This window comes from Drosophila subpulchrella, chromosome 2L (assembly GCF_014743375.2).
Source record: "Drosophila subpulchrella strain 33 F10 #4 breed RU33 chromosome 2L, RU_Dsub_v1.1 Primary Assembly, whole genome shotgun sequence".
NCBI lineage: Eukaryota > Metazoa > Arthropoda > Insecta > Diptera > Drosophilidae > Drosophila > Drosophila subpulchrella.
The window spans coordinates 23,319,563-23,339,405 of record NC_050610.1 but is presented as its reverse complement, the minus strand read 5'-3'; the positions used below and the strand labels follow the sequence as shown (position 1 = coordinate 23,339,405).

General features: G+C 43.3%; 4 protein-coding genes across 11 annotated transcripts; 2 read left to right on the top strand and 2 right to left on the bottom strand.

Annotated features, from left to right (window-relative positions):
• Positions 1-716: 716 nt before the first annotated feature.
• LOC119547417 (SET and MYND domain-containing protein 4) lies at positions 717-7,539 on the top strand. 2 transcript variants are annotated; one of them, XM_037854268.1, is made up of 6 exons: positions 717-1,406; positions 2,416-2,656; positions 3,045-3,325; positions 3,388-4,435; positions 5,137-5,479; positions 5,537-6,062. In XM_037854268.1, exons 1-6 carry the CDS (start codon positions 940-942, stop codon positions 5,626-5,628), a joined length of 2,472 nt encoding a protein of 823 aa, XP_037710196.1. In that variant the 5' UTR covers positions 717-939; the 3' UTR covers positions 5,629-6,062. The 2 variants fall into 2 exon arrangements, with proteins under 2 accessions (XP_037710196.1, XP_037710195.1); XM_037854267.1 differs by lacking the exon at positions 5,537-6,062 and adding an exon at positions 6,101-7,539 and having other exon boundaries at positions 718-1,406.
• Positions 7,540-7,800: 261 nt separating this feature from the next.
• On the bottom strand, positions 7,801-9,256 carry LOC119547419 (muscle M-line assembly protein unc-89). Its single transcript, XM_037854269.1, has one exon. It carries the CDS (start codon positions 9,197-9,199, stop codon positions 7,898-7,900), a length of 1,302 nt encoding a protein of 433 aa, XP_037710197.1. The 5' UTR covers positions 9,200-9,256; the 3' UTR covers positions 7,801-7,897.
• A 621-nt stretch (positions 9,257-9,877) lies between these two features.
• On the top strand, positions 9,878-17,714 carry LOC119546578 (protein UXT homolog). 2 transcript variants are annotated; one of them, XM_037852981.1, is made up of 3 exons: positions 9,878-10,013; positions 10,064-10,536; positions 17,455-17,714. In XM_037852981.1, exons 1-2 carry the CDS (start codon positions 9,967-9,969, stop codon positions 10,494-10,496), a joined length of 480 nt encoding a protein of 159 aa, XP_037708909.1. In that variant the 5' UTR covers positions 9,878-9,966; the 3' UTR covers positions 10,497-10,536; positions 17,455-17,714. The 2 variants fall into 2 exon arrangements, with proteins under 2 accessions (XP_037708909.1, XP_037708908.1); XM_037852980.1 differs by lacking the exon at positions 17,455-17,714 and having other exon boundaries at positions 10,064-10,626.
• LOC119546577 (early endosome antigen 1) lies at positions 10,697-19,328 on the bottom strand. Of its 6 annotated transcripts, none has more exons than XM_037852973.1 (12): positions 18,354-19,328; positions 17,821-18,153; positions 17,465-17,623; positions 16,530-16,844; positions 16,252-16,462; positions 16,097-16,197; positions 15,782-15,904; positions 12,366-12,522; positions 11,924-12,129; positions 11,596-11,864; positions 11,221-11,527; positions 10,697-11,030 (listed from the first exon to the last, which is right to left on the bottom strand). In XM_037852973.1, exons 1-12 carry the CDS (start codon positions 18,705-18,707, stop codon positions 10,857-10,859), a joined length of 2,709 nt encoding a protein of 902 aa, XP_037708901.1. In that variant the 5' UTR covers positions 18,708-19,328; the 3' UTR covers positions 10,697-10,856. The 6 variants fall into 6 exon arrangements, with proteins under 6 accessions (XP_037708901.1, XP_037708902.1, XP_037708903.1 ...); XM_037852974.1 differs by having other exon boundaries at positions 19,115-19,328; XM_037852975.1 differs by having other exon boundaries at positions 18,342-18,452.
• Positions 19,329-19,843: the final 515 nt, after the last annotated feature.

Here is a 19,843-nt window from a genome sequence, read left to right as displayed (position 1 = left end):
TTTCTCTGTGTGCAAAGGCAATGGGAAAGAGGAGGAGAGATGCCCATTCTTATCAACAGGGTCTGTCAACTGTGAACATAGCACACGGTCCGTTCAATGATGGTAACGTGCGGTAAGACCACCAACGGTATTTGTTTGCTTTTCGAGAGTAGACTTACCGGGCCGGTAGATAAGAATTTGAATGAAAAAAGCCCCCACCAAAAGTTAGAACTTGGCGCTTTTCATAGTGATGCCAGATGAACGAAAAAGGTTCAATTTGGTAGATTTTTGGTATTCAGAGTGGTTGAAAATTTAAGTCACGATAGACTAGGGCAAGGATTATACAGATGTGACACTTCCAGGACAACCTTTGGGGTGGTTTTTTTCATAGTTAAAATAAAATATGTTCAAATAAAAAACGTTAATAATTTTTAGAAATATGTTAAACTAGTTCAAAATATTTAAAGCTTTTTTTAGATAAAACGATAGACAAGACAAGACTTTATTATTTTATTGCGCTTTTCGGGAATGTGTACTTATCTAAAAAAAACAAAATTAAATTTAATCCATTTAAAAATTTTTTTTTATTATAATTATATTTAAAAGCACTATAAAAAAAATACTTAAATAAATTTTAAATAGATACGTTCAAAGTGTCATCCCCCAAAATAACGGGAGCTCCGGGAGTCCACCCCTATGCGATATGGCCGTTACGACTGGCACATCGCTAGGGCGAAAGGCGATGTTTAAAAAAATCAATATGAAGGCCACAACGTGCGGGAGTTCGTGAAAGTTTAGCAAGCGTTATTAGTCAATGATGTCGGGGCGTTGTGCACTCGAATTGATAGCCAATAACTCGCCAGGACATCCGCCGCGGCAGTGACAAGATGGCCAACTGAAAGGCTCGAAAGCGCGAGACCAGAAAAAAGCGAGCCAAAAGCAGCAACCAGCCACCAAGTGATGGCCTCCTCCACATCCTCTGCGCGTGTGAACAGCAAAGCAGCCCCAGCCGCCATCGCCGTCGCCACCACCACCACCACCACCGCTCCCGCTCCCGTTTCCTCCTCCTCGTCTGCGCCCGTTTCCGGTTCCGCCTCCTTGGCAGGAGCTGCTCCTCCCGCTACTTCTGCCACTTCCGGTTTGCCAGCTGTGACCCTAAGCGACCTGATTGGCCAGCAGCTAAAGCACCTGAACCCCGATGAGCTGCTCCACAAGGACGAGCTGCAGCTGCTCGTGCTCCTAACGCCCGTGCAGCGCCAGAAACTGAGCAGGGATCTGGAGGATGTCGAGCTGGGGGCCAGCACTTCGACGGCGGCGCCACTTTCCCGTCCCGAAAACGCCGAGGAGGATGAGGATCTGATTGGGGCGGTGGGCGGACTGGGGATCTCCTCACCTCCCACGACCAAGGAGCCGCTGCTGGATTTTAGGTGAACAAAACGCTGGTTACGATTGTGGTCATTAACCCTTTTGGGGTTCCATCTACCGATTATTATGATGCTCAAGAACTTTGATTATAGATAACTAGGAAAATCAGAGGTTTGAAATATTGATATCACGAAGCAATGTAAATTAAGATTGGTTTTGTTCAGGAACCGTTCTTTAAATTATTGTTATTTGAAAGTATGTAATACTTATACATAATACAGTTACCAAACACTGAATATAGCAATGTGTTCCATAATAGCTTTGTTTATATTAGAGCAAATATTTATAATGTTATATTCAGAAATAGTTTTCTAAATAATAGTTTTTTGAAATACGTATGCGTATAAAAAAGTACCAAAACACTAAAAATTTACCATTATATAACTAAAAAATTGGTAATATCTGTTTATATTAGAGAACATGTTTGTAGATCTATTTTTTATAGCCACAATGTAGTTTATTTTTTGTATTTATCCAACGTGTTCATCTTCGTTCCATATCGCCCCCAAACATGATTGCCCAACATTTTTGAAACATATTCAAAACGCATGGTCGCTTTGTCGACCAGTGACCTTATATGGGTTAAGTGCCAGGGCGGCCTTCCAAGCCATTATGCAAATCCATAATTACCCCATGAAATTAATTTAATTTGTGGGAGTTGATTTTGCACCCCTGCACACTGGGCCAGATACACGATTTTTAAGGCCTATTCAAAAAAATTAAATTTTATAATAGGGTATAATTTTATTCTAAATACATAATTATCCCGCCAATAAGTTTGACTATCGAGCGGATACGTAATATTAATTTTTTTTATTACCAAAGTTTTTTTTTTCTTTTTTTACGAGTCTAAACCTGGCCCAGTGTGGCCTGAACGATTGCATGCATTCGTACGTTTAGGTTAAGGAGCATTGTTTGCTGTCGAACTCGGAATTTGGGTCACTTCGTTTTGACATTTGCCGTGAATAATTAACCAACCACCCCCTACTTTCCTTTTTCCAAATCGCACAGGCCACACGTACTCAAATGGTTTCAACATCTGCGCCACCAATCGGGCCACTTCAAGTCGGAGGAGGAGTCGCGTCGTCTGCGGGAGGCTGGCAACGACTCGTACCGCAAGGAGCGGCATCCGCTCAAGGCCAGCGATCTCTTCACGGAGGCCATCTTCCTGGCCCCCGCCCGGAACACGCTGGCAGCCGCCCTAGCTCACGCCAATCGCTCCCTGGCCCTCTTTGATTGCGGCCTTTATGCGGTAAGAAGACGGTCTTGAGAAGCCCCCTAGAGTACCATTTTCTATATCTATATTACATTTTTTAATGGCAAAGATGTTACGAATATTTTGATCTTTGAATATAAATAGAATGTTTGGAATAAATCAGAATGTTTTGCCTCATATTACTCACCCAGCATAACAGTATTATTTTGTATTAGTTTTAATAGGGGAGCCACACATAAATATCCTTAAGAATTTAAAAACAAGATAAGATAAGGTAGAATCATTTTATATTCTTAGTTCTGTAAGATATACGTGACCTTAAATTTAGGAATACGTTATATAACTTTGTAAAAAATAATAATATGGCCTATAAGGTCCCTTAAATAAGTATACATTTAATGAAGTTTCCAATTAACCCCACCAGGAATCCTACGACGACTGCCTGTGCGCCCTGGACCTGGGCTATCCGGAGGAGTACTTGCCATTGATTAAGCTGCGCCAAGCCGCCTGTGCCTTAAAACTGCGCAACTTTGCGCTCTGCGAGGAGCATCTGCACGAGCTCCTGCACATCGAACTGAACCAGGTGTTCGAGACGAGGACCCACGAGCTGTGGCACCAGTGCGAGGTGCTCAAGGTGGAGCGCTTCGAGATGGCCGTGCAAACGGGCGATGATCTGGATACCAACGATTCGAAAGCCTTCGAAATGTGAGTGGATAAGATCTAATTTTTAAAAGTTCTACCCTAATCCTTTATATTATCCGATCAAGAGCCTGGTTGGACAACTCATCCTCGCTGCACACCACCCGGGCGTTGGCCAAAAACGCCTTGATCTTTGAGTCCGAGGCGGTGGCCATGGTGCCCAGTGGCAACTGCCGGGTGTGCGACCACTGCGGGATCACCCAGTTCATTCCCTTCCCCTGCATTTACTGCTCCAACCGCCAGGTGGTCTACTGTTCCCGCAAGTGCCGCTTCAAGCACGCCGCCATCCATGCGGTGGAGTGCTTTGGCCACCAGATCGAGCTGTTCGAGTCCTTCGGCGAGGTCTTCGGGATGCCGCGACTCCTGCAGCTGGCCTTCCGGATGCTGATCACCGGGCTGCCGGAGATGCTGAGCCACTGCCGGAAGAAGCCGACGCTGAGCAAGCTCTGGGCGGCCATCAATGGGGGTCTGCAGGAGCGCCAGGACATTGCCTACAGTTCGGTACTCCGCTTGGAGCGATTGCGGGAGGAGCGACCGACGGATACGGTGATTGCCCTGGCCCTCGCCTGCCACATCCTGGCCATTTACCTGAGCAAGTGCACCATGTTCTTCGAGCAGCTGGAGAAGAGCCTGCCCACGGCCTCCCGGATGTCCAGTGCCGAGTGGGAGCTGCTCTGTGCCGCCCTGCTGATGCGGCACATTGGCCAGTTGCGCCACAGATCGCTCACCGCCTGCCGATCCTTCGTCCTGCCCGCTGATCCTCACGTCTTCTCGCCGCTCAACGAGTTCCAGCTGTGGGCCGCCCCCATGCGCCTCCAGGAGGGCCGCCTCCATCTGCTGGCCGGCGAGGTGGCCGTCGTCTCGTACGCCGTCTATCCGGATACCCTCAGTTTGTGCCGCCACAGTTGCTCATCCACGATCTGCGCCAAGTTCTCCGGCCGCAAGGTGACCGCGTTGGCCCTGCTGGATCTGCCGGCGGGATCGGGGATCTACAACTGCTTCGCCGGCGGCAACTTCCAGCAGATGCCGCGGGAGGAGCGCAGCAAGCAGCTCCAGGAGCGCGGCATCAGGTGCCACTGCAACGCCTGCCAGCTGGCGCAATCGGAAGATCAGTTCGTAAGTCAGGGCTCCATACTATCCTTATATTAAGAACAACTTTTTCAACCTCTGTTTTTTAGTTTCTTAACACGAAAGATAGAGTTGTTTTTCAGAATTAAATGTATCCTTACTTACTTACTTACTTACTTACTTACTTACTTACTTACTTACTTACTTACTTACTTACTTACTTACTTACTTACTTACTTACTTACTTACTTACTTACTTACTTACTTACTTACTTACTTACTTACTTACGTACTTACTTACTTACTACCTACTTACTTTTTTACTGAAATATTAGTTTACTTCTGAGTTGAAAATGTTCTTAAAAATATAATTACATTTTTTGAGATGAAAATATTTTCAATATGCTTGAATCAAGTTGAACAGGCTGTACTTACATTGTTTATCTCAACAACTAAAGTATTAGTCCAGTCAGTAGTGTAAAATTATTAAAAAGTTGTTAAATAAACCTAATTTAACTTTTCCTTCATCACCATTTTGTTTTGATATTGAGAACTTTAAACCCGAAATGTACTTACGCGGATTTTAAGAACGAATGTTCTCAATTCAAGAACTATGTACTTGAGTTTTTCTCTCTGAGTACTCTTCTATGTTTTTTGTAAGCTACTTTACTCTGTTCGCTTATACGTTATTCCAAAAAAATATTTGTATTAAAAATCTAATGTTTTTTTCTTTACTTTTATTTCTTTAGCACAAGTTTCATCGCTACCGTTGTGATAATCCAAAGTGCATGGAAATCTTCACGCCCAACGCTCTGCCACATGCCCCAAATCTGCGCTGGTGGCTCTCCGAGGAGTACACCCAGCCGGAGTTCAATGGCGCCGAGCTGATCCAGTGTCCCCATTGCGGGGATTTCCAGAAACTGGAGTGGTTTTGGTCCTTCACCACATCCCTGATCGATTGCGAGCTAATCGAGGAGCGCTGCAAGCTGTACGCGGCCATCGAGCGGGCAGAGAACCAACTGATGGACCTGCACGAGTGCAAGGTGGCTCTGGCCAGGCTGCTCCTGGAGCAGTGCCTCATGGTGCACCGTGGTAAGTCCTCGGAAATGAAAAGCCATTGCAATTTATGTGACTTTCGGTCATTGCCAGCTCACGTTTCTCTCTTGGTTGCGCACTTCTCCCACTACTCGACCTTCCATTTCATTGTATTCATCCTTGTTATAAGGATTACATATCACTAGGTAGTTGTAGAACCAGAAAATAGTTTGCTTGCCAAGTTAGCTTCGGAAAAAAATGCATATCATATATTGTTATAAATGTTATTACAAGGATAACATATCACTAGGTAGTTCTAGCCATAGCTTGGGAATCTTAGCTTTGCAACTTAGAATAAATAAAAAAATTCCTAACCTAATTATAATTATGATTACTTTAATAGTCGCCCTAACAAAAAATATAGCATACGAAAAGCTAGTTAGATAAAATAATATATTATATTAAAAACATTTCAATCTAGTCGGATTAGATGATAATGATGTTTTTAAAGGTCTTTATTTTTATCTTTTATAGAACAGTTTTAGACTTTATAATTGAAATACCCTTGGATTTTCTTTGAATATTTTCAACTTAGTCCTCTACCCTTGAAATCTATCACTGTTGTTCTCTCTTTCTCTGTCTGCTCCTCCTACCTCTAACAACTGCGGCAACCAACAGAGGGCGCCACCGTGCTGGACGACTGGGAGTTCAACAAACTGGGCTCCATCCTGAGGTCCGTACTGCCCGGGGTTATGGCCCAGTACGGCGGTCAGTCGATCGAGTACGTGAAGTACTTCGCGTACTTCTGGGACGTGATGGCCCTGAGCAACTACAAGTGCAACGATCGGGAGCTTATGCAAATGCTAAACGCTTTGGAGTTCATCGCCGATGAGTTCAAGGATATATTCATCAACTACTACGAGGATTATATTGCGCCCAAATTCGCTGAAGAGTCCTATGGCAGTGTCGTAGATACGCAAGTTTAGAGAAAGAGCATACCAAAACCATGAAAACCGAGCAAAGTTAAATAAACTTAGATATATTTTACTCTGTAGCGAAATGAAACGAAATGAAAAACACCCACAAAAACTTCTAGGAAAATTCTATTGTTGACCCATACAAAAAACCATAAATGCATATATACTTTGTGCTATTATTAAAAAAATGGTGCTGAGATATTAAATTGTACGAAACGAATGTTACATTCATTTAGGTGATTAAGTCAAGGCAAATAGCGTGCGAGAGAAATCAAACGATCATATTAGTAGAGAGTCATATCATGCACACATTATGTTCATATCACACCTAGGAAATGATTAATTAACTGATTGATTATATAGCAAATGACTTTTTCATTATGCATTGCGAGCAATATTATGAATTACCAAAGCTAAAAGTGGAACCTGCTTGGAGTGCCCCCTGTATGGATATCTATGATTGGAGTCTTTAAAATTTAGTCAAATTTAAGTAGAACCCTGAACTCGTAATCTTGATGATCTATACAGTGAGCAGAGCCAAAATGGAATACTTAATCGGTAGATAGGCCGAAGCAAATCTAAGTGTAAGCATTAATTTAGCTTCTGAGAAGCTTCTACCTAAGTGTAGCCACTGATCTCGATTGTTTGCCAGGAACACGACGAATTGTTTTATCCACTAAAAGAAGCCCTTTTTCAATCACTTACATACATATGTATTTGCTTGCCATCGGGCAGCCTGACTGTAAGCTTTTAATGCTTAAAAATCAGATAGGAATCAAACGCAATCACTGCAGAAACCAAAAAAGAAATAAAAGGGAAAACAACAAGACAACAAATGAACAAATGAACAATTTAAATTAATGAATATTCGAATTATATGAACGAACAAGTGTTTTTCAAACCTCGCCTTAATTTTTTAAAGTGTTTTGACATACGGTAAAGATAACGAAGACAAAAACAACAGCAACACGCACTGATACAGCATAGGCCAGGCAAAATTCACACCGACACGCCCACACACACGGACACACAATCAGACACGCGAATCTATATAAATAACTAAATACAAATTACAAACAAGATACTCAAACAACTTCTAGCAGCTATAAACAAACGCAATAAATTCTTTTTAACAACAAACCGAACTTGTGTTTTTAATGACTATTAAATATAAGAGATTTTTCAGGAAACATATGCTTATAAGCAGGAAAAATGCAGTCGAAACAAATATTTGGAAGGTAGAAAACTGTGGCTAACAAACTTTTAAAGGAATAAGAAAAGTGTCTATTAAAAAAAAGGAAAAGAATATATTATTTATGAGTATAATTATTCCTTGCCCATTTTTTCATACTTCATTTTGTTCTCTTCAAATGAAACTCTAAAATTCTTTTTTAAATAGAACAATTAACATTTTCATAGGCATAAATAAATTTATTAAAAACAAAAATAGTTTCTTTCCTAGTGCTTAATCTTTAGAACAACTCTTTCATGCTATTGACTACTTCTTGGAAAAGAAGCTCATGATGCCGGCTTGCTTGGTTTTGGGCCCATCTTTTCCAGCCTTTCCGGCTGAAGGCGGCGACTTCTTTTTGCTGGCAGGGGCTGCGGCCTTGGGGGAAACCTTTTTCTTGGCGGGTTGGGCCTTGACCGGTTTCCTCTGCGTGATGACGAAACCATCTTCGTCCAGATACGTTTCGTTGGCTGGCTCCGTGTCCATTTCCTCATCCACTGCGATTACTTCTTGTTCGGCGGCCTTCTTGGGCGGCTGCTCCTCGTCCTCGGAATCGCTGATGCGTCGCCGCTTGGAGGTCGAAGGCTTCTCCACATCGGATTCGTTGTCGGAGCCAATCACCTTGCGCCGCAGTTTGTCTAGCTTCTCCTCCTCGTCGGAGGATTCGGCGCTCTCCTCGTCGAACAGTTGGACAGAGGTGTTGGCCGCCGAAGTCTTTTTAGTGGGACTGGGGGACTTCTTCTTTGATGGTTCCTTTTTGGCTGGAGTGGGTACAGCTTTCTTGGTTTCTTTTTCCTTTTCGGCTGGCGACTTCTGGGCTCCTGGTGGCTGCTTCTTGAAGAAGTTATCCATGGTGCCGGCAGCTGATTTGCTGGGCGTGGCCTTGACATCCTTGGGTTTGCTGGCCGCCGCTGTAAAGAAGCTGTTGATGCTGCCTTTTTTGGCAGCTGCAGGCTTGGCTTTGGAGACCTGCTCCTTGGGCGATGTCTTCTTGGTTTCCGGAGAGGGTTTTCCCTTGCCAACTGGTGGTTTATCGGCATCTGTCTCTGTTTTTAGGAAGGATTTGGATGGTTCCACCTTTACGGAAGACTTGGAGGCCTCTGACTTGATGCCCTGCGACTTGTAGGGATCACTCTTAACTCCATTGGTGGCGGGGACGCCATTGGGAACTGGCTTTCCCACTCCTGGACGCTGCTCCACCTTGGCCAACTTGACCTCCAAGTGCTGCATGGGCTTAAAAGACGCAGCCGGCGATTTGGTGCCCCCGGCGATTTTCACACTATAAAGCTGCGACTCCGCATCCTGGACCTTGGCCAGCCAATCCTTCAGCTTGCTCTCGAGCACCACGGAGTACAGATCCTCGCCAGCAGCGGATCCTTGGGTTTTCTTCTTGCCATGCACCAAAAACCTCTTCTCGAATTTAGTGGCAGGTTCCTGGCTTTTGAGGTAGGCCTCCAGCACATCGTTCACCTCCTTGTAGGACAGCTTGTACTCCTCCAGGAGGTCGGTGACCAGCACACAGCGGTCGAAATCGATCATGCAATCGTCGAGAGCCTTTTTAAGCGACATTTCTGAAATTGTTTGCTAAAAATTGCGCGAAAACAAAAGTCGAGGAACGGGGCTGCCAACTCGTGGAAATTCAACATGCATTTAAATTCACCTCAGTTAGCTAGAAGACCAACCATTTGGTGAATTGACTAAAGAGGTGAAAAGAAACCCGCCAATTTTAAAAGTATTAGCCAATAAATGTAAAACAACATATTAAACTACATTCCATTATAAACAAAATAAAATGAGAATATTATAATATATTTGAAAAGTTAAAAATACTTTGCTGACTGCAAAAAAAATCCGTTTGAGTGCCAAATAAGGAACGCACATTTTATAAAATGATTTTATATTTCATTTTTTAACTGGGGAGAACACAACTTTCCACAAACATCGATTATTAATTCCATATAAAAAGAATTTCTTTAGCACCTTTGTGAACAATGCGTTTGCCACTTTTATTTTCTAGTTCGTTTTACAACAGTGGAAAACACTGATTGTTTTTTGGAGATAGCAACATATTGACTTTAGAAGAACCCAAACTCTAACCCCACATATTTTTTGGTTATGTTTTTTGGTAGTTATTTTGTTTAAAATTAAACGATTAAGTTAAAAAAAAAAACCAAAAAATATCCAGGTTAGGCTTGAAAATAGCCAAATTTCCAACTCTCATGCCTATCGATAACAGCAGTTTGCCGCTATTCCAAAGAGAAGAAAAAGAGCACGAAGTAAACAAAAGAATTAAAGTACTAAGTTTTTCTAATTTCTTAATTTTTACCACTCTTACAATGCAAATAAAACCAAAAACCAGCTCAGAAGCCCAGCGGATGCAGGAGTAAGTAATAAATTACATAGAGAATCCCCTAAAACTGTGAAATCCCACAGGCAGAATGCAAATCAGACGCAAATCACGCGGATTGAGGAGTTCATCAACGAAGTGCTGAAGGAGGATCTCCGGCAGCTGGAGAAGTGTATCGGCCAGTTCAACGAGGAGATCATGGAGTACGTCCAGCTGAAGAACACCCTCCAGACCTTCGACACCCATTTGCCCGAGGGCTACAAGACGCAGGTGAACATCGGCAGCAACATATTTATGCAGGCACGCGTCCGCAAAATGGACAGCATTCTGGTCAATGTGGGCAAGGATGTCTACCTGGAGATGTCCATTCCGGAGGCGGAACGCTTTAGCGACACCCGCGTCAAGATCCTCACCAAGCAATCAGACGTCCTGCGAGAGGAGAGCGTCAAGAAAAGGGCCCAAATCAAAATGGCCCTGATAGCAATAAGCGAAAGAGCCAAACTCATTCAGGATGTTTAGAAGATATGGGATATTCTGATTCTACAGAATTAGAATTAAGGTACTCTTCAAGAGCTATATTAACCACTGTTTTAGAATTCTGTCTAACCTACATACAATAAACCCTTAAGGATGAATCATTGACTACATACAAATATCATTATTATAGTTTTCTAACGATAAGTTAGTAATTACTCATAGGAAACCTTTCCCAAGACATCTTAGCTACACAAGCACTTGGTTTTATTTATTTTCTACCACAATTTACAAAGATAATTTACAAATTACGCGCCTCGAAAATATTGTTGGCCTAGGGATTTTGGGTGAAAACATAGATAAAATGGACGGAGGGAGAGGGAATTCCAGGTTATACATCCGGTCTTACGACAAATCATCCGGGGATCCTGTGGGCCTCAATGTGGACTCGGCCACCGGACGACCTATTCCTGACGGACTACGAGAACTCAAGGGGTTACAGAACTGTTCGTTGAGAGTCCGGTTCTGGTTGGAAATACGCTGGGAGGTGCTGGTCAAGTTCTGCAGTCGTCTGTCCATCTAAGGGATTTACAGGATAGGTTAGGCATCTTATGGAAAATTCTATTACTATCCGTTTCTAGAGGTCCTATGATAATCCAATTTGGGATAATTTTGAAAAGACAAAAGTAATATCAAATAGTTTTCAAATCAATTTGGAGTTCTTGTAAAATATTATCCTTACTGATATTTATATTCTTAACCAACTCACATCGTTTCCCGCCTCGGCATTCGTCCGTCTACCGCTCATCTGAGGTGGGCATGCCAACGAGGAGCTGGACGCATAGTTGACCGCCTGCTTGACCCGGTACATCTCCGCCTCCAGGAGCCCGTGGTCCCGAAAGAGGTTCCGATAGTCCTCGGCCAGCGCCTGGTTCTCCTCCAGCAGCATGTGGATGTGCTCCTCGGCCCGCTTGGCGCACTGGCGCATCGCATCGTCGGCCCTGACCTGTGCATCCTTCCACTTGCGAAACGAGCCGATGATCTGCTCCTGCTGTTGGTTGACCTCGATCTGCTGCCTAGCGGAAGGAGAGAAGATGGCGGCTGCTCTTATATGGATGCACTCCATCCCGAACGGACTACCTACTTCAGACGGGTCACTACTTGCTGGTACTTGGCCTCCGAGGCGAGCAGCTCCTGCTTCACAGACTTCATGACCTCATCCATCTGCCGTTGACTATCGATGAACCGGGCTTCATCTAGTTGCAGTTGTGCATGTAATTCGCGAATTGTTAGGCGCTGCTTCTCCACCTCCAGATGGAAATTTTTCTGTTGGTCCTGAAGTGCCCGCTCGCGTCCCGCTGAAACGGCTTCTTTCTCCTTCAGGGCGATCACCTCCTCCCGCAGCATTTTGCGCTGAAATAGATAGTGTCATTTCTTTACTTGTTTTAAGAAAGCGCCAAGCCGAAACCCACCTCTGTTCTCAACTCATCCTGCAGCTGCTCCACCTGATCCAATTTCGACTGCAGGCTCTGCACTCTTCTATTGGCTGCCTTAAGCTCCTGGCACTGATTCTCGAAGCTTGTCACCAAGTGCCCGTGCTTGGTGCACAGCTCCACGCGTTGCTCTTCTCGGTTGTTCAGCACAGTAGCCATTTCCCGCACTTGGCGAGACAGGTCACCTGGTAAAGGGATATGCATATGCCAAAGTAAATATATTTGATTAAGGGAACTAGTTCAGTGCTGAATTCATGGTCAAATGAAATAGCACTTAATGTGCAAATACTCTTTAAATTCAAATTCAAATCTAGAACAGATTTTAAACGTATGATTTTGTATCCAAAATTTGAATTGTTTACATATGCTCTCGATTGAATGATTTCTTTAATCTTGTAATAATAATAAAGCATAAACTCACAATTCTTCTGCTTGAGTTCGTGTATCTCCCCTTTAAGTCGGTTGTTTTCGCTGAAATCGGAGTAGCTCCTGATCATGGACTGCAGCTGGTCGATCTGATTATCTCGATCCTTTAGATTGTTCTGCAGTCCTTGGATTTGGCAGGCGAGGTGTTCGTTCTGGTGCGACAAAGATGGGAAGAAATCAGGGATTAAAGTTAAGAGCGGTTTAAAAAATAGCTTTGTGGTGTATGGCCAACTTGTATTTCTAGTTCGCAGTTGATTCGCGGGTGATCCACACTGTGGAGCTCTGGCTCTGGACAGGATTGGCTGGTGTGCGAGCTCTGCTGCAGGCGCTGCTGCTGCTCCACCTGCTCGGTCAGCTCCTCGAGGTCCCGCTTGAACTCATCGATAATGCTGAGGTAATTGTCCCGCGTGGCCTGCAGGATTTCCGACTGGGTCTGGCAGTGGAGGAGCGTGTGCTCCAACTGCTGGCGATGGGGGCAGTCGGCGGAGCTGGCCTCAGCGTTCTACGAATTCAAATTAAATGCCGAAATGGATATGGTAGTGGAACTGGGACAGCTGGCTTACCATGGCAAGTCAGAAATCTGTAACTAATTGCCTGCAAATCCGCGCACGGAATCACCTGTCAGTTGTCAATTGTCGATTGCAGATACGAGTGTATATCTCTGTACTCAAATCGCTTTCGGTGTCGAATGCTCGGGAACGGAGCCTTCGTGTCGGCGGCCACAGAAATATATCTCGCATAACCCAGACGAATTTCGACTTCATTACCGTTTCATTTCATTTCAATAATATTGCTATTAAAAGTTTGTCACGAAAATAAAACCAATTCGAGCCGTAGGTGGCAAGGTTTCGGTTTCGGGTTTCAAAGTTTCGTTTCTTTGGCACTTTGGCAACACAAGTTTTGGTGGGGGTGGGGAAGTCCCCCCGTTTTATAGATATTATTATTTGCGCGGCCCGACTGTTTGACACGATTTGAAAATAAAGTTGCCTAGCGGGTGGCAGCAAATAATATCGTCTGTCTGACTCTTGGATGGGTTATAGTTATAGTTATTTATTGGGGAGGGTGAGTTCTAGAGGAAAGCGTGGCTCGGCGCACTTAAAACACTTTTAAAGGCGTATTATATTGAGGAGTAGAAGGAGTTCGAATTTGATAGCCCCGGGGAAATGTGAAAATCGATTAAGACGGGGGCAATGAATTGTTGTGATTCCTTGTCTGTCATTAAACCCTTTAAGCGGCCCCCACATTTCAGTTTTCCACACCTTTTCCACCGACTCAATTTGCACATTTACAGTTTGCACGCTGTTCACATTTTTTTTTTACCTCCCTCAAAACACTCGAAAACAATTTACACTTTTGGCCAACTTTTCCCTCGCGTTTTGAGCGGAAAACTTCGAGGCTAATTGCACGCTTTTCCTTTCGTTTTTCGCGCCGAAAAATACGAAAATTCAAATTGGTTTACTAGGCGCGTGGGCGACTAATTAGGGGTCGTAAATCGACTGTTTTATAGGCGCGGGTTCAGGATATAGCGCGAAATTGCCGACTCCTGGCGCTTCCTTGATTTGTTTCACGCGACTAAACAACAACCGCCGACGGATGACAGGATTCTGAAGCGAACTACTCCGGTTCCCAGCGCCGACGACCCCTTGACTGGGTCTCCTGCCGAGTTGTGTTTGATTTTGCGCCCGGCAGTTTGCCAAGGAGATGATCGCGTGAGGATACTTATTATAATTTTAAAAATTTGTCCAAAATTTAAAAAAAAAAATAGAAATTAAGAAATGTATATTCAAGTATTCAAATATACTTAGAAAAACTTTTTTTTTCTCGCTGCAAGTTACCAAACTAAATGTATCTTTTATTTCGAAATCGGAAAATAATGGGCCTTTAATCTTTCCAAGCAAATAATTGCTCTAACCAACATTTGTAAGATTGGGAATATAGAATATAGATCATTTTAACTCCCTTGAGAGTTTTATTAATATTTACAATGCCTAGTGCAGGGTTACCATATCTAGGGTTTTTCACGCCAGATCTTATTTTTTTTTAAAGATATAGCCAGAACAAATTTGTTTATATTCAATTTTTGAGGAACTTGTAATATAATCCAGCAAAATGTTGCTTTTAAAAAAATTATTTGTTCTTAATTTCTGTTCTATTCCATCCTTTCCTTTTGTATGGCCTAGATATGGTTTAGGTGGCCATAAACTAGTTCGTCTTAAAGATACTTCGAGTTACGGAAGTTCATTTTCTTAATATAAAATTATATATTGTTAAATCTTTTACCGAACAGGAATTACAGGATATAGGATCACTTTATTTTATCCCTAGTTCCCACTCACGAGGATCACGAGCAGGCCTCTTCACTCGAATCCCTGCCCAATCCAATCCCCGCGGCTCTCATCGATATGCATATCACTGCTCGCCTGCCTCGCGTGTCGATTGTGGGTAAATAAATAACACGAAACCTATTTCCGATTCGCCAGTTCCTGGGGGGCAGGTGAATCTGGATGGAGGGCAGGAGGTGCTTCCTCTCTTTGGCAATTGCAGTTGAACATACAGCCGAGTTTCCACAATAAACACATTCGCGAGCGATTTGTATTTGTCGAATGTAGACAAAACCCGAAAGGGGAGTGAAATGGATCTCCTACTTTTGGGTCCGGGCAGAAGGTATATATGGGTAAATAAATCAGAGGACTCGAATGGCAACAATATTTGTTGTCATTCCAACCAGGATATGTACATAGAAAGCATATAAATGGCTTCCTTCGCGAAGGCGAATGTCATTTACCACATAAGAGGAATATTATATTTCAGAGGCATGGCCTAAAATTTGAGAAACATATTAAAGGATATAAGATGTCATTAAAATTATGAGCTAAGTTAGAACTAGGATAACAATAATTATTTCTGCAATCTGAGATTAATTAAATTTAAATTTGTATCTCACAGATAACACTTATAGTTTTCCCCCTTTTCACTGAGCTCCTGGCTTTTTTCGCCCCATAGATTTCAGTTGATTTGTGTACATAAACAAACATTTTTTCTTTTAGTTTTTGGCGGGAACTATTTCGATGATAAATAACTTTACAACTTTGACGAACTTTAAGCTATACTTAACTACTTAACTTGGCTTAGCTTAGCTAAATGTTTAGGAGGGTCAACAAGTGACATAGTTACTTGGGGGTCCTCGATTTTGTCGTTGTTTTCGTTGTTATAGTTTTAGTTGTTGGCTTAGTTGAAGGTTTAGTGGTTGACTTTTGTTTTGCCGTGGCTGTGGGGATTTTGGTGGCTTTGCTGGGCTCCCTTGTGTTTATTTGGGTAGGTGTTTTCGTATCGCTTTTCTGCATTTGATATGACAACCGGGGTTATTGGTATCGCTTAATTGCGGGGTAATCGAAACCGTCAGATACTCACACATGCCATTTGTTTCTGCTCCTGCTCGGATCTCTGCTCGATTATTTCCATGATGGCCGCACAGAAGGGATTTTCCGTCGAGGATTCCTCGTAGATTTCGTTGTAGGAGAACTCCACAGAACCCTGAATTGAAAGGAGTTGCATTAAGCACATAATCTGTATGGTTATATCTGTCTAATTTTTCCTTCTATAAGGAATTTACAGAACATTTCTAATAAAAATATGGTTCTCTACGGTATTTTTAAAAAATATAATATTGTTGTAGAGTTTAATAAAAATAATAATCATAATAAACTATATATAGTGTAATCTAACCAGTTTGCAAATCATTTCGGCGATCTCCTTCAGGATATCGCTATTCCTCTGACTGAAGCCGCTTTCCGATTCAATCCTGGCCTGCAGCTCTGAAATTTTGACTATATCCAAGGTTATAGCGAATCGCCAAGGTATCGTAGGTCAGGAATACACACTTTTTGACTCGGTATCCAGGCGCTGGTACTTCCCGTGCAATTCCCGGTTACTTTGGCTAAGGTTGTGCATCCGTCTTCGTAGGGCTTCCAGCATCTGGGTGTCAGGATCACTAGCTGAGTTTAGCCAGGATTGATCTATGTCCGTTTGAAGGATCCTCAGATGACTACGAATGCTCTCTAGTTTCTTCACGGTATCATCACGCTCGGAAGTCTGAAAAAGAAGGGATATGGATAGAACAAAATGTTATCAAAAACTGGTGTCGGTGGGGATCTCTTACCAACTTTTCGAAGAAGCAGGAGAGTCGTTTCCGGCTGCACTCCATGGCCTGGTAGTCCTGTTTGTGGTGCAAATCGAAGACCTCGTTGAGTTCCCTGTTCAGCATCCGCAGCATCTCGCTCTCCTGGGAGTCCTGAATGGTGAGATTCTCCAGCATGTTGTTTGTGATCGTATCGGCGGTCAGCGTATCGCTGGCGGACTCCTCCACCTTCACCTGATCGTGTTTCAAATCCCCGGTGGAGTTTACATTGGTAGAGTGACCCACGCATTTCGTATGCTCTGACATGGTGGCAAAGCACTCAGTGATCTCTTGAAGCTGTTTATAGGGTATTCGGAAAATAAGTGTATTAGTATGAAGTTTCTGAGTTTTTTGAGTTGAGTACGACTTTATACAAAAACGTAAGCTGATCGGGTTTCCGATCGGGCGTCACAACAGACGATTAAGCGATAAGGAAAATATTCCAATTAGTCTATTATTAAATTCAGAAGCGTCACTAGCTCTCCTGATAGATCTTTAAAACTGATTTATTTTAACAGAAATTCCAATCTTATTATCAATCGGTGGATGGGGGTTAGATTTATTTTTGCAAATAAGATAGTTATATTTACTACTTGAAGATTTTATGAGAAATATAACATTAAATTACGTCACAACAGGCTATTAAACGATAAGATGATTAAACGAAGATTAAATGATAAGAAAAATATTCCAAATGTTCTATTAATAGTTTAAGTAACGTCACTGGCTCCCCTGATAACCCCACAAAACTGATTGTTTTTATAACTTATTTTAGGATCTATCCATCATTACTTTGGTATACTAGATAATTCTAATTACCACTTGAAATTTGTATAAAATTAATTATATTTTTTTAATGTTTGAAATTATAGACCAAAATTGAATGATTTAAAAACTTTGTATGTAGGATATCTCACCTGCTGATGGAGCTGGGCTATGCACTGATCCTTGAGGAGCAGCTTCTGCCTGGCCGTGATGATCACTTCATCCAGGGCGCTGATCTGTGACTTCAGGTGGCAGAGCTCGTCGTGCTTGGCGGCCATCTCGCTGACCAGAGACTTCATGCACTCGGCCATCTGCAACAGAATACAACTCCAATGAAAACCAGGCTCAACAGGCTTAACAAACAAAATATAATATTTTATTAAACAGAAATAGATCAACGAATCGAATGATTTCAACTTCTTGTGGAGTTCCCGACTCTATGGGACTTGTGGACGCACTTGTTCTGGAAATCGCCGTTGCCCCTATCCTTCAAGGGTCTTTGGCCTACCTTCTCGCTCTCGCTTTCCGGCAGGGGCTCATCCTCTCCCACGCCCATCAGTTCCTTCACGGTCATGGTCTCCAAGGACAGGCCTTTCAGGTCCCAAATGCCGCGATGGTGGGCAGTCTGCACAAGTTTAATGAGCTTGCAAATGTCCTTCTGCAACTTGCGATTCACCTCGAGCGCCTGTTGCTGCTCTCCTTGGGCCGACTGAAAGCAGTCCATGATCTTGCCGTAGGCCTCCTCCTCCAGATCCGACATGTTGCCCAGGATCACGTTGTTCACGTGGAGCAGGAAGTCCACCCACTCCTGATAAGTGACCAGACGCAGCTGCGAGGTGTACTAGAGGTAAAGGAAAAATTAGGGGGTTATTTAGAGTATTTTAATTTTAATAGTAGAAAGATATTCCTAATAAGACCTAGTAAAGAGAGAAACTAAAATTATTTCATTTAAGAACCCTGGCTTACTAATATATCACATCATGTTTTGGATGGTAAATATTTCCTTCTCCATTTACCCCCATGGATTACCTATCCGCTCACCATTGCATCACCTCCCTGGCCATCCAGGCTGTCAATCTCGTCCAGCCGCTTGAGGAATATGTTGTTCAGCTCGAAGTTCATCTTGCCGGCGTCGCCGTTGGCATCCGGCAGCTTTTGGAGCAGGCAGCGGTAATAATCGGTGGATATGGACTCCGTGCTGGAATTGCACTGGACCTGGGTCGAGGCTTCCAGCGAGGATCCCTCCCCCGTCAGGACATCCAGCTGGGAGTCATTGCTCTGCTGCGTTTCCTCGCACCTGGAACTGGCGGCTGGCGGTGATGGTGATGGCGGTCTCGAGATATTCAGGCCCATGGACTGGGCGTTCAGGACGAAACCAGTTCCTCGCGAGCTCATGATATCGAACCAAAGCGAAATCCCAAACTACTTCCTCCTTCCGTACCGACTGGTGCAGCGGGATAGCATTAAGTTAGTCCAGTTCTTATGCTGCCGATTCAAAGCTGATTTGGTCTGGCTGGGATTAGCTTGTGTAATTAGACATGTGTATAAGGTTTCCACATCGGAACGTTCACTTCGAGAGCGGCAATCTCAAGGCACTGCTGATCGGAAAGATCGGAGGAGAGCGCGGGCCTCGAATGCAGTTCTCGTCCCCTTGAAGTGCACGCAAATCGCTTGGCAAAAAGTCACAAAACCAACAGGAAAAAAATAAAATCACAGCCGTTGTAAAGTTGTAAACTTATCAAAAACAACCCAGAAATGGGCGAAAAAAAAAAAAACGGAAAAATATAATATCTGATTCGAACCTTGGCGGCGACGTCAGCGCTGCGTTCATATCTTTTGTTTGTAGTCTTCTGACGTAGCAATGTAGTTTTGTTTATTTATATTTTTCTTGTTTTTTTGAGCTACACACACGCGTATTAAGTATACGGTTTCAGCTTGTTGTTTTTATTTCTTTCCCCCGTTGCGATACGATGCGAATTCCGCGACTTGGCCGCACAGAACAACCTTTCGCCTGGGGACCGTAGCAAAAACTGAAACCGTCTCTGAAAACCGAATCTCGATCGCCAACTAAAGCGAACTGAGCGCTTCGCATCCGCTCCCCAGGCCCAGAGAACCCCTCTCTTTATCGGGGGAACTGGAACCCGACTCTCTGCTTATCAGTGCGTCGGATCGGATCGAATTGGATCGCTCCGTGTTTACCCAAGAACTTAGCGGTGCCGAGTTTCTGCTCCCGATATATCTTGCCATATAGTATCCGTATCCGCAAGTCATCGCTGTTTGCCAAAGTTGCGGTTTCGGTTCGGCCAATTTCGCATAATCATTCGATGGGATATTTGCCAATGGATAAGTTTGTTTGGCCGAAATGATAACTCCGATATGGGATTGGTATTGGTGCCCGATAGGCTGAGCTATTCAAAAGGTTACACAATCCCGAGAAAAAAGCTACGAAATATAACCTACTTAACAAATAAGCATACATAAATGGTTTCCTAGAAATTTCGACCAGAAACCTCCAAATTCATGAAATTTCT

What these genes read in the sequence shown, in the direction of transcription:
- LOC119547417 (XM_037854267.1), top strand. Translation starts at nt 940, where the DNA reads ATGGCCTCCTCCACATCCTCTGCGCGTGTGAACAGCAAAGCAGCCCCA. An exon ending in GAGCCGCTGCTGGATTTTAG is followed by an intron (nt 1,407 to 2,415) that starts GTGAACAAAACG and finishes CAAATCGCACAG; the next exon opens with GCCACACGTACTCAAATGGT. An exon ending in CGCAATCGGAAGATCAGTTC is followed by an intron (nt 4,436 to 5,136) that starts GTAAGTCAGGGC and finishes TTATTTCTTTAG; the next exon opens with CACAAGTTTCATCGCTACCG.
- LOC119547419 (XM_037854269.1), bottom strand. Translation starts at nt 9,199, where the DNA reads ATGTCGCTTAAAAAGGCTCTCGACGATTGCATGATCGATTTCGACCGC.
- LOC119546578 (XM_037852981.1), top strand. Translation starts at nt 9,967, where the DNA reads ATGCAAATAAAACCAAAAACCAGCTCAGAAGCCCAGCGGATGCAGGA. An exon ending in GAAGCCCAGCGGATGCAGGA is followed by an intron (nt 10,014 to 10,063) that starts GTAAGTAATAAA and finishes GAAATCCCACAG; the next exon opens with GCAGAATGCAAATCAGACGC.
- LOC119546577 (XM_037852973.1), bottom strand. Translation starts at nt 18,707, where the DNA reads ATGAGCTCGCGAGGAACTGGTTTCGTCCTGAACGCCCAGTCCATGGGC. An exon ending in CCTGGATACCGAGTCAAAAA is followed by an intron (nt 16,198 to 16,251) that starts GTGTGTATTCCT and finishes CCTTGGATATAG; the next exon opens with TCAAAATTTCAGAGCTGCAG. An exon ending in AGCAGAAACAAATGGCATGT is followed by an intron (nt 12,523 to 15,781) that starts GTGAGTATCTGA and finishes TTGTCGCACCAG; the next exon opens with AACGAACACCTCGCCTGCCA.